The 13,694-nt window shown below is 46.9% G+C and overlaps 1 protein-coding gene across 1 annotated transcript; it reads left to right on the forward strand.

Moving 5' to 3' along the window:
- On the forward strand, positions 1-4,326 carry LOC117845788 (annexin D5). Its single transcript, XM_034726873.2, has 7 exons — positions 1-253; positions 1,876-2,021; positions 2,246-2,464; positions 2,930-3,145; positions 3,235-3,324; positions 3,775-3,978; positions 4,061-4,326. The coding sequence occupies exons 1-6, from the start codon at positions 178-180 to the stop codon at positions 3,976-3,978; spliced, it is 951 nt and encodes a 316-aa protein (XP_034582764.1). The 5' UTR covers positions 1-177; the 3' UTR covers positions 4,061-4,326.
- Positions 4,327-13,694: the final 9,368 nt, after the last annotated feature.

Genomic DNA, 13,694 nt, shown 5'->3' on the forward strand with positions numbered 1-13,694 from the left:
GGCTCCTTCCCGCAGAGCCAAATCCTCCTCCTCCTCCTCCTCTAACGCAAAGCGCGGCACCAAATCGTACCTATCCCAAATCGCTAATCTCCCTCCCGGAGCCGACCAAATCGAATCGAATCGAATCGAATCCCCGCGGGGAGCGAGCGCGCACGCACGCCGCACCGATCGCCGGCGATGGCCAGCCTCACCCTGCCGCCGGCGCCCCCCAACCCGCGCCAGGACGCCATCGACCTCCACAAGGCCTTCAAAGGTCCGCTCCGCCACCCCCTTTTCCCCTCGCGCTCTCGCCCCCCAATCTCCACCGAACTCCTCGCGCCCGTCGCGGACGCGGCGCTGCTGTTCGAATTTTTGTTGGATATGTATGAGGCCGAATGAGCAGGAGAGTGTGGTGTCGGGATTATCTGTTTGCCTGCCCTAAATCGATTTCATGTGCATGTGAGGTTGGGGTGTGTGTGTTGAGGAGCTGGACGGAGCTCGAATTCGTGTTCCGGGGGGCTGGCCGGTTTGGGTTCAGGTGGCAGGTCGGGAGGTGGTCGGCCGGTTAGAATCCCTCATGGATTTTGATAACGCGTCATGGTTCGGGAGGGTTCTTGTTAAGAGAGGCTTATATGTGCCGTGTGATGTTTCCTAGAGGGGAACTGACTGAGGTTGCTAGGTTACGGATAGGGTAGCAGTCAGCCTGGATGCATGATGGTAATTGCATCGATTAAGACATTTTTGTTTCTGTCTGACTGCAATTTGGGGTCAAGTGGGTAGCAGTTTAACGCAAGGGGTAGTCAAGACTGGGTTTGATCCTTGAATAATTAGTTCTTGGGGTCAACTACCAAATTGAGTAATTTTTGGCAGCAAGGGATTGCACATATTTACTAGATAATTAAATTGGTGTCCAAGAGGGAATTGCATGATTATAAGGCTCATGGATATAAGAATTTTGTTTCTAGGAATGTACGGAGTGGTTTCATACACAATTTTGTCACTAAACAACTCCGTGACTAGCTAGTACACTTGTGTATGTATAATCTACTCCCTCCGTCCCAAATTACTATTCGTTTTGGCTTTTCTAGGTACATGGCTTTTGCTATGCACCTAGATATATATTATATCTAGATACATAGCAAAAGTTATGCATCTAGAAAAGCCAAAACGAATAGTAATTTGGAACGGAGGGAGTAATTATTTTATTTGTTCGGCTCATTTCTATTCTGTGATGTATCTTCTTCCCTTAAGATTTCCAATGTCCTCAGAATATTCTAAGAGCATTAAGCACCAACTGCCAAGAAAAGCCAAAAATCTGGTTAATTGCTTCTAGCCTTCCAGGAACTCATTTGTTATCAAGAGCAAGCCTTGTAACTAAATGATCTACCCTCTTGTTACTCGCGCCCTCATTTCCGTTTGGTGTTTCTGATCTTTTACAGCTTAGAGATGCTGCGTTAACCATTACTTACTGTAACTTTATACAACTAAAAATCGTAATATCATGTCATTGTTACTTTGCGTAGTTTGTACTATATATTAATACAAGGTCTTGATAAAATTATTATTATAGAAGTGTTTTAGAAGTGTTTTTTTTCAAGTCATTGTTTCTCAAGTACTATCATAGAAGTGTTTTAGAAATGTTATTTTTCCATTGATAAAATTGTTGCTTATAGTGAGTTGGTCTTGATATGCTTGAATGATGTTTGGCTGCTGTGAGCAAGTGAGCACAAATAGTTGAACTTGGTTTAGTAATTGAATGTTGCACAAAATTCGATGCTTTTACTTAATGATCAAAGCTTTTTTTTTCCATTTTGAATTTCATTATCTGACTTTTAGGAGGTAATGGTTAACATGCTAACATTGTTTTTTATTTTGTCTTGGTTGATGGTCTTCCAGGTTTTGGCTGTGACAGTACAGCCGTGATAAACATACTTACTCATCGTGATTCAGTGCAACGTGGACTCATTCAACAGGAATACAGGGCTATGTATCATGAGGAACTCTCCCAGCGTATTTCATCTGAACTCAGTGGAAACCACAAGGCACGGAAAGTTTTCGAAGAATTCTCTCTTAATAAATAAAAAATTCAATTGATAAGCTTGGTGGAGAATAATGCTTAATCAACTGTACTGTATATTCACCAAGTAGAACTAATGATTTAATAATTTATCAAAAATGTTAGTATGTGTTGCTTCAATCCTGATTTGAGTTGAATTACTCAAAATCATCGTGTTAAATATGTCAAGTTTGTTTCATGTGATTCCAGAAAGCTATGTTGCTGTGGATTCTTGATCCTGCTGGACGTGATGCAACTGTTTTGAGAGAAGCTTTAAGTGGTGACACTATGGATCTGAGAGCAGCCACTGAGATAATATGTTCCAGGACACCATCGCAGTTGCAAATAATGAAACAGACTTATTTTGCACGATTCGGTACTTACCTTGAGCACGACATTGGTCACCACACATCCGGCGATCACCAGAAGGTCCTGGTTCTTATTAGATCTTCTCCTTTGCATTTATTCTACTTCTTCACCTAATGCGTGATACATGAAAGATGCTGAAATTACTTCTATTCAACTTTTAGTTTTACACTGCCCAGCTATAGGAAGAAGTATATTCGGGTATAATATTCTTTGGAACAACTTCAAGACTGCGTAATCTGCCATTGTGGGTAGGATCACACATGCCAGTGGGACATACTCACATCTTGTGTCTCAGTGCTGTTTAAGGAATTGCCCCTATCTTCAATGTGCAATGACTGATGAGAAATTGTCCGGGTTGCTTTTCTGTAATCTTTTATAGCTTTTGCCTGATGCACAAGGAGATATGTAGCATGAAGTCCCTGTACAGTATTCCAATCAGTATTCTTTACATGAAGTAGTAGATCTGTCTGAATTGTTGCAGTTTTTTAATGCCAGAAGTAATGAATCATATAATGTATGTTCCAGATTTTACTTGCCTATATGGGGATTCCACGCTATGAAGGTCCTGAGGTTGATCCTACTATAGTGACACACGATGCGAAAGACTTGTACAAAGCTGGTGAGAAAAGGCTGGGTACAGATGAAAAGACTTTCATCCGTATTTTCACTGAACGCAGTTGGGCACACATAGCATCTGTTTCTTCTGCTTACCATCATATGTATGACCGGAAATTAGAGAAGGTAAACACATCTGTTCAGTACTCTTCTTGCATAAGCATTTTTTGTTCTCTTGGAATGCATTACAGAGTGACCTTTTATATATATGATAGGTTATCAAGAGTGAAACATCTGGAAACTTTGCATTTGCTCTTTTAACTATCCTCAGATGCGCAGAGAGTCCGGCGAAGTATTTTGCTAAGGTACTGCACTCATGCTTTCCTCAATCAAGAAATATTGTAGCTTGTGATAAGTATAGGCACCATAACAAGCTTGCTGTATTATCTGGAATTAATACTTCATTTCTTATTTTACTATATGTGTAGCTTGCCACCATCTGAAAATGTCAAAGTAGCCCATGCTAGATTGCTCTCATATCTTTGGAGCCCATGACCCTCCTCCTATTAGCCTAGACCCTAGTATCTTAAATATGGGAGTGCTGTCAGAATATGCTGTTAACCTTAGTTCATGTGGCATTATGTTTTATGTTTTTGGTTTTCTTTTTACGCAGAGATTAGGATAGCATCCTCAAATGAACTTTGTTAACCCCCCCTTCTATTCAACATCCAAGACATCTATTAATAGTTGAAGGCCTCTGCTTTCTTGGTTTCATACTCGCTAGTGATCAATCTTTTGTGATGACATGAATACAGCTCTTACGGAAGGCCATGAAAGGTCTAGGCACTGATGACAAAACCCTTATAAGGGTCGTGGTGACAAGGACTGAGATTGACATGCAATATATCAAGGCAGAGTACTTCAAGAAGTATAAGAAGCCGTTAGGCGAGGCTATCAACTCTGAAACATCAGGACACTATCGGACATTCCTTCTCTCGCTCGTCGGTCATGGCCACTAGGTTTGTCCTCTGGAGCTACTTTGATTATTGCTTTTCCTAATAGGTCTCATATTCACTCGTGTTTTCCCCTGCTTTTTATCAGGCTATGTTTCGACCATGGGACATGATATACCATCGATCCACCCTAAACGCATGATGTCGTCATTTATCTGTCGTGACTTGTGAACTTGTCTAACTGCCACATGCGTTCCTAGTATGATTGTGTAAACCATTCGTGTATATATGCGGATCTGAGGTTTATGTTGGAGAATTCTGGACGGAGCACTAGGGCGATTGCTGTATGCAGTGGGCTTGTTGTCGTGTGTCTCCATAACACCAATAATATGATGTCATGTTCGTGTGTGCTCACTCCATTCCCTTCATCTCAGTGATTGCATTTGGCTATTCCGTTGCCACTGCTACCATTTAGTTCGTATCACTTTTGCTCCTACGCTCCTTCACGAAGGACATTAGCGCATCCTGCCTTGTGTGCTACTACGTACAACCAGTCACATTGCAGCTGTTCGATAAACTGTCATCTCATTGAAGATCTTATGAAAGGAGCTGTTCTCATGAATGTGTGCACAATTCAACTACATGAGCGACCTTATGCCACAACTAAATCAGTAGCCTGATTTTTTTTTTGACTTCGGGGTCTAAATCGAGCCGAACTCCTAAACTAGTCATAACTACATGTTCACGTCGTGTGGCCACCGAAGTCCAAACTCGCGAGTCAGAACTACGGGCTTGTTTGGCTCCAACATGTTAAAGTTTAACACCCGTCACATCGGATATTTGATACTAATTAGAAGTATTAAATATAGACTAATTACAAAACTAATTGCACAGTTGGAGTGTAATTCGCGAGACGAATCTATTAAGCCTAATTAGTCCATGATTTGACAATGTGGTGCTATAGTAACCATTTGCTAATGGTGGATTAATTAGGCTTAATAGATTCGTCTCGCGAATTAGCACAGGGTTCTGCAATTAATTTTATAATTAGCTCATGTTTAGTTCTCCTAATTAGCATCCGAACATCCGATGTGACACCGTTAAAGTTTAGCACCTCGTATCCAAACACCCCGGCGCGGCAGGCGGACGAACGGCGGCGCCCGGCGCCGCGGCGAGCAACTTCTTGAGCAGCTGGAGCAGGGCCTGCGAGACCTGCACGGCGGGTCCGGACCTTGCTGCGGCCGCGGCGCTCAGGACGAACTCGGCCTGCGCGCGCGCGGCGGCCTCGAGCCCGACGCCGCGGCGCGCGGCCTCGTCCTTGATGGCCTCCGCGCAGAGGCCGCACACCCACGCCCCGCTGAACTGCGCGGCCACCCGGGCCACGTACCGCGCCGTGCACTCCTCCCCGATGCCGCAGCACGCGCACGTCGCCATCGTCGTCGCCGACTCGTCGCCGCCGCTGGATCCATCGCCGGCCGCTTGCAACTTCAATTCGCAAGGTTTTGCCTCCTGAACGGGGAGCAGAGCGGCTCGCTGTCCGACCAAGCTCCAACCACCAGCCTCGCCTTTTGCTGTCCATGTTGTAGAAAAAAATAAATAATTGGAATCGCTCAAGGCAGGGCCAAAACGTTCGCACCAAGAACTTCAGGAGTCTGCATTACATCGATATGTTAATCTTAATCATACTCGGAGAACAGAGTACCAGTCCTAGGTTGTTACAGTTAAGTTTTCTAACAGTAGCCTGTGCAGCTAGCTAAAGTGACTGTGCGAGTGCATTACGTGCTACCGTGCTATGCTAGAGTGATTAGATGTCCCCTTGGTGGTCATGTAACCCTGGGAGACTAACACTGTAGTAAATTAAACAAACCGTGGAATGTACGTACTCCGTACAGCATACACAGCTGGGTCCCACCGTTTGTCGGGTCTGTCAGAGACTTGGCGACTTCGAAACAGCACGCAAGGTACTGTGCCCTTGCTCGTGAACCGGTTCCGGTCTCCTCTTCGAGAACTGAGGGATGTTTGGCACGGCTCCACTCCGTAACTCTAGCGACTCCAGTAAAAAATCCAGCCAAACACGTCAACTCCAAAACTCCATGGAGCTGTAGTGCAATTGGGGCTGGAGGTTTAGGAGCACCCCTTTTGCTGCTCCAAAATGTCCTCTTTTGAACCTCCTCGTGGAGTTGGTGGGTAATTACCCACCACTACCACTGATTATACAAAGATAATGTTTCATTCTTTCAGTTTGTGCTCGGCTATTCCTTCTTCATTCTCGCGTGACTACTCGCCCGGCCGCGCCTGCACCTGCGCTGGCGGCTAGGGTTGCGCCGACCCTAGCCGTGTCGCCGCCGTAGCCCCTGCCGGCGGCCAGAGACCCGCCGTCCGGCCCCGTCGCAGGCCGCGGCCAGCCGAGCCCCGCCGCCAGCCGTTCTAGCCCCGCCCGGCCGCCTCGCTCCGCCTCTCGCCGCCGAAGCCCGCCGCCGGCCGTTGCGCCCCGCCGCCAGTGCCCCGCCGCCGACCGCAGTGCCACGCCGCCAGCCGTCTCGCCCCGCCGCCGAAGCCCGCCGCCGGCCGCAGTGCCCCGCCGCCGAAGCCCCGAAGCCCGCCGGCGGCCGCAGCGCCCTACCACCGGCCGCGGCGCCTGTTCTGTTCAAAGGTATTTCCCTTTGGCTACTGAGTGTGATTTTCTGGTAAAGAAGATAAGAAGATGAATGTGGCCGCAGTTGAGTGTGATTTTCATGTCCTATGCTGTCAGATCAGATGAATGCACAAGTCATCATTAGGGCTCCTGCATTCTTTGCTTGGTGGATTGTCAGTAGTGTGGTAGCAATTTCATATCAGGTTGTTCTTGTGACTGCATTTTAGAAAGCTTATATGGTAATTTATTCAGTGACCGTCGTACTATCTTATATATTTTTAAGTGAATTAGAGGCAGTACCAATGATTTCTAATTAGTAGGAATAAATTGATTTTTTAATTAGGTAAATTGGAATAAATTGATTTATTAGGTAATGTGAGATTAGTAGGAATAAATTGATTTCTAATTAGGTAAACTGGACAGTACCAATGTTGTAGATTAATGGTTTCTAATATGACATTTGTGAGTTGGATAGATGCCTGAAATCGATTGGAATTCGGAGAACACTCGGGTGTTGTGTATGTTATTTGCCAAACAAGTTGGAAAAGGAAATCGGCCAAACACACACTTGAATGCACTTGGGTATGCTGAGGTTGAGAAAGGGTTCAAAGAAAGGGCTGGAATAGCGGTTACAAAGGCTCAGATCAAGAACAAATGGGACAAGTTAAAGGAAGATTTCAAGGCATGGAAGAAACTAATGCTGAGGCAAATAGGGACTGGTTGGGATCCTATAAAGAAGACTATAGCTATGGATGACGAATGGTGGAAAAAAGCTAGAGCTGTAAGTTGGTTCAATTTTGATGATATATTTGTTTTGCACATGTCGATTTTGTTGGTAATGCTTATAATAATACTATTATTTTTCTTATTTCAGGAAATTCCGGGTTGTGGAAAGTTCAAAAAGAAGGGTCTTGAGAATGAAGATGAATTAGCCAAGTGTTTTTCTAACATCACTACTATTGGTATTGATCGTTGGTCTCCTTATGTTGTGAATGTTGAAGCACTAGAAAATGTTGACGAGACACAAGATGAGGAAATTAATAGACCAAATGTTGTGAATGTTGAAGCACTAGAAAATGTTGACGAGACACAAGATGAGGAAATTAATTGTGAGCCGCAGGATGATGAATTCATTCCGGATACACAAGAGGAGGATATTGGTATTACTCCTCCACCTGCAAGTGGCAAAAGATTGGCAAGGTCTATTGATAGAAGTGGTAAGAAGGCGAAGTCTGGAAATGCACTCCTAATTCAAGAAGCATTAACAAGTATGGCAAGTTCAGCCAATGAATATGTTTCTAAGAGACATGGAAAATATTCTATTGATGAAGTGATGGAGGTTGTGATTGCTTGTGGGGCCGGCTATGATAGCAATGAACATTACATGGCGTCTGAACTGTTTGTGAAGAAGGAGCAAAGGGAGATGTTCATGACCTTGCCTACTAATGAGATTAGGTTCAATTGGCTTAGAAGGAAGTACAAGGATAAATATGAAAAGTAGAAATTAGCTTAGTGAGAGTGATGTCATTTGTGTATGCTACTATTTTATTTTTGTCGTATGTGTGGTACATTTTATTTTATTGCATTTTATTTATGTATGGCAGTTGTATCTTACATTTCGTTTATGTCAATGTTCACATATGTCTTCAAGTGAGTCTGATGAATCTAGTGAGTCTGATGGTGAATTTTTTTTAATATGGTTGAGAGCTGTGGTAAGCTAGCACAAAGTTATCATGACTCATATATGGATAAGGCACCGCCGAGGTTTATGTTTTCACAACAAAGTGGAATGGGATGGCTGATGGAGACGGTAAACACTCCAGGGGAGTGCCATCGAATGCTTCGGATGAATGAGGTTATTTTTCAGGATCTTCATGATGTGTTGGTTGAGAGGTACGGATTAAAACCATCGAAGCACGTGAATACTTATGAAATGTTGGCCATTTTCCTATTCACATGTGGTGGGTGTGAGTCAAATAGAAGAGTACAAAATAAGTTGAAACACTCAGGTGAAACCATTAGTAGAAAATTTCATGAAGTTCTAGATTGTGTGGTTGCCATGGCACAAGATTTCTTGAGACCAATAGATCCTAATTTTCGCAATGTACACAAGAGGATTAGGAATGACAGGAGAGCATATCCACACTTTAAGAATTGTATTGGTGCACTTGATGGAACCCATATTCGTGTGTACTTATCACCTGAAGAACAAGTGAGATATATTGGTAAGATTGGAATTGCAACTCAAAATGTGCTTGCCGTTTGTGATTTTGATATGCGCTTCACCTATGTGGCTGCGGGTCAACCGGGTTCTTTGCATGACACTAGTGTATTGTACCATGCATTGGAAGCAGATGTAAATGTCTTCCCACATCCTCCTCAAGGTAAAGATTTTTTCTTATGTTCCTTTTCATATTTGTATGCACAAACTTATCTTATTTTACATATATGTAGGCAAGTACTATATTGTAGACACGGGCTATCCTAATTGTCCGGGGTACCTCGCTCCATACAAGGGTGAAAGGTACCACTTACCCGAGTGGCATCGAGGTATGGAACTAAATACTCCAAAGAGAAGTTCAACCGTATACACTCATCTGTTCGTAATGTTATTGAGTGCTCATTTGAAGTATTAAAAATGAAGTGGCAAATCCTTTACAAGATGCCCGATTATTCAATGGTCACACAAAAGAAGATTGTTGCTGCTACATGGTTCTACACAATTTCATACGTGAACAGGCTAGCATTGATGTGGACTTTGCTAATTTTGATAGAGATCCTACCTACATGCCTACTATTACGGAAAGATACAACAAGTATGCCGTGTCTCAACATGCCTCCGATGGATCAACTTCGGAATCAAGCTTTGTGACTATGGATACCTTTCGTGATAGTATGGCTACATCAATTGCCCTAGCATGGAATTACTGCAATGATTATTGTAACGACCTTATTTTGGAACTATGAATTTATTTCAAAATTTTAAATTTTTGAAACATGTAATTTATATTATTATTTTGGACTTCAATGCATGCACTTTCATTTTATATTTGTGATAAGTAGTTCAAATCGAACCAGGGGCAAGAAAGGCAATCTACCCTCAAACTCCTCTTTTCTGGAGCTAGGGACACCCTCCCAACCAAACACCCTCACCGGACAGCTCCAACTCCATCCAGAGCTGGCTCCACCTGGAGTTCTGGAGTGGAGCAGCTCCACCCAGAGTTGGAGTCATACCAAACAGGGCCTGAGACATGAAGGGGCCACAAGCCAATGCGTGTCTCTCGACTGTATCTTCTTTTGCTACGACGTAAACATGGTTCCTCAGTACAATTGGGCACGAGCCACGAGGAGGTGTCTAGGTGAAGCATTGTTCGACGACGATGCCCAGTGCCCTGTACTCTCTATTCGTCGCCATGATAATAAGCACCGCGTTTGACTGAAAGAATCGGTTGTCTATCTCGGCATAATACAGGTTACGTGTTTATATAGGGAAGTTCTAAACAACTTTAAAGAGATTATAAGGTGAAGTTGTTGGAATCCGATTCTATTGTATATTGATACAACTTGTAGATAAAGCTATCAAACTAATCTATCTATAACAGAACTGGACTCTCCAACAACTTTGTTACATGTGATGACAATATCTCTAACTCTAACATCCTCTCTCAATCTAAAGCTCCTGCTGACTTGAGATTTAGATTGCACACAAAATTCTCCAACTGCCGAACAGGTAACGCTTTGGTGAATCCATCTACTCGGCAGTTGGATCCAACAGGTAACGCTTTCAAGAATATAGGGGGATGGGTATCAAAAAGTTAGTGTAGTTAACACTCTGCTCCGGCTCCCGACGACTGTGTTGATTCTCCGTATTCTGAACAATCATGTTCAGTAGTCTAGCCTACTCGGCTCCTGAATTCATGAGACTAGCAATAGCATTAGCCAAAGTGGGAGCTTGTGGTGGCTCTGAATCATGGCTCTTGACCCAGATTGAATATGGCCTCTTGGGTCCGACATTCTACAAAAATCCAACACAAGTCCATTAAACTTCCTCCTTCATTCGCTTGTTAAAATGACATGGTCTTCAAATTTGAACATCCATACACCTGAGCAATATTCTTGACTTAACTTCCAAAGTTCATCGCAACCCACCAAAGTCATTAACAAACAACACCTGAACCCATTCAAGATTGTTGCTTCTTGCATGATCATCCATATTAACTTAATGAACCCGATTGCTTCCAAATAAGATCTTGTATCTGTCCATCTGTCTTGGTCCTTTTTTTCTTCGGTCCTTCGTTTGCATCGGTCTTGACTACATCTAACTTCTATCGCACGGAACGGGTTTAGGTCTAACGGCACTCCCCAAACCCAAACTTTTGAAAACATGCTATGCAAGCAAGATGCAACGGTTCCTACGTCCTTTCTGACACATATCACTCGCAGGCATAAAAATTGGTGGCATCGTAGTATTCTCTCCCTAATAAAATTTCTAACGATACTAGTGTTGGGGGGAAATATTAATGATCTCCTAACACCGCTTGAAACAACAATCATGAAGGCCCAGGCCCATCCAAGATAGCGAAATCACCATCGAGCCCAACATGAGTGGGACTCCGCCTCGCCCGACTGCGGTCCCAGGGTCGGGAGCGTCTGACCCCTCGCCGCGAGGCTCCGCCTCGTCCGACCGCGGCCCCGGGGTCAGGAGCACCCGACCCCTCGCCGCAAGGTTCCGCCTCGCCCGACCCTGGGCACGGGGGTCGGACTCACTGGGGTCCACGAGACGGATATTCCCCTCGGGCGCGGACCGGATGATCAGGGCAACGATCTCGTGGGTCCCCCTGTCGACCTCGCCATAAATGCACCGTAGGTTTGTCAGGAAGAAGGATGACCGCGCTCCTCACGCAACCCACTGCAAGTACCCATGCACGACTGCACTGTACACGCTACAGTACCGGCGACCTCCTCCCATTCGCTGGTAGGCAATCATGGCCTGCGCCGCTCGGAGCAGAGGGGAGACTCGCCCGTCCTCGGGCCCCGCGTGCCCGGCAGCGGGGATGTGACGCTCGCTCTCCGCGAGCCATCAGCAGGACGGCGGCATCCGCCGTCCCTCCCAACGGACACCAGAGTGGCAACGAAACACCCTCATCATGACCCGGCGGCTACGGCCACCGAAGAGGCTATCTGCAGGGCGCGACGACAGTTGGCGCACGACCACCCTCCTCCTCCAGCATACGCGCCGGCAGACGCCGAAGGCCGGCGAGGACGCCGGGCACCTAGGAACTTGATTCCTCCCTTTGTGTTGTAGTTTTACCATACTACGTTCAAACTCTTTACTGCTCTCATCACCCGGTCTCACCTGTAACCCCGGCAGTCCCCTTACGATATAAAAGGGGCATCGGGGGCTAGAGACGCGGGGGAAGATTCTTTTCCCTCAAGCCAACAGCGCACTCTCGCATTTCCTGAGAGCACAAGCACCTTCAAGAGATCTGGGATCAGATCCCTCTCTCATTCATCTGTAACCCCTACTACAGAACCCCGCATGGGCAACACGAGCATCCTCGATACTAGATGTAGGGCCTCTTTTGCCCGAACCAGTCTAACCCCGTGTCTCCCATGCCACCATCCAAAGCCTTACGCGCATAAAAGAAATTTACTAGTCTAAGTCTTGATCCGCAAATCCTAACAACGACAGTTGGCGCGCCAGGTAGGGGACCTTTGCGCGTACATCTCCGGCTTCAGATGGCCAATCACGATATCAGCTTCGCTCCGGGCTCCCTGATCCGTTTCGGGAGACTGGACTTCCTCGCCACCGGGGAAGGGATCGAGCTGATCCCCATCCTCGTCTTGCCCTCTCGTCCCGCCATCCTTGGTCCCGCCGCCGGGACAGCGGCGAGCGGCCGGACGCGCGCCGGAGGGTCCTTCCCAGGTGATCGGCTCTTCGGACTACGCAACGCCGCGGAGACTTACGGTCGCCTCCTAACGCGGTCCATGACCGTGTCGCCCGCGAGCAACGAGCTCGCAGGCGTGGCGAGGACGATCTCCGTCGCCGGCTCCAGCAACGGGAGCTCCCACCCCTTGCGTGAGTGCTTCATGGCCGACCTGCACTCCGAGGGGTCCAACGACAACAGCGCCGAGGGGAGACAAAGGACTCCCCCCCCCCCCGCGCGCCGCGGCTACGACCGGAGCCTTACCAAGGGCCCCAGAGCGCTCTCAGCAGCCGGAGGCGCGCGCAGCCTCCCGTCAAGAGGTCGAGCGTCCCCGCCACTAGGGCGGAGCACGACAGCGGGCGCGCGACGTCCAGCAGCGCATTTGCGCGGACGAAGAGCGTCCACAGCTCTTCGCCCGCGCCAGCCAAAACGTCGCCGTTGCGGCGGCCTTGCTCCGGCAACTCCCCGAGCCGGCGACGCCCGAGGAGCGACGGACACGCCAAGAGATGCGCGACTTGCTCGAATGCGCCGCCGTCCAGCAGGCGGAAAGTTCCGCGTCCCGGCGACGCGGGCAGAATGCCGGCAGGGCAACGCCCGACGCGCCCCCAGAGAGGAGTTGCCGCGGGAGGAGGACGGCGCAGGAGCAGCAGACGCCATGACCGGGATCGGAGGTGGTTGCTGAGAGGCTTTCGTGGTCTTGGGAACTATTAGCAGCGAGCTGATCTCTTCCTTGACGAAACAAGTACGCGCACGGTCTATAAAAAACTAGAAGCGAGTTTCAGTCGCAGCCTCGCAGGGTACCATAACAGGCTTTGATGTTCTTATCGTGCATGAGTACAGCTAGGTATGAACATGAAAAAAACATGCAGGGAGGCATGGCCGTACATGGCACGGAGCAAGTGGAGCTACCGGCCCCCTAATCAGCAGTTAATTAGCCCATGTGCTTCCATCAAAGCCCACAGGAGGTCAGGACCCCAGGCGTTGGAAGCACACACAACAGAAGCAGACACGGTCACTCTCGGAGACGGACGCCTCGTCCCTTTGCCGACACCTCGTATCCTAATTTAAGCACCTGGGGTAAGCCATCTGTACATTTCTCGATCCACTGCTAATCTGCTATCATCCTGTAGTGTACTAGTGTTCCATCAAATAGTCGAAGATCTTATTAAAAAAACAGTAGTCGAGACTAGCATAAAAATATAAATCTTGTACTCGAATCC

This window comes from Setaria viridis, chromosome 2 (genome assembly GCF_005286985.2).
Source record: "Setaria viridis chromosome 2, Setaria_viridis_v4.0, whole genome shotgun sequence".
In the NCBI taxonomy this organism is placed as follows: domain Eukaryota; kingdom Viridiplantae; phylum Streptophyta; class Magnoliopsida; order Poales; family Poaceae; genus Setaria; species Setaria viridis.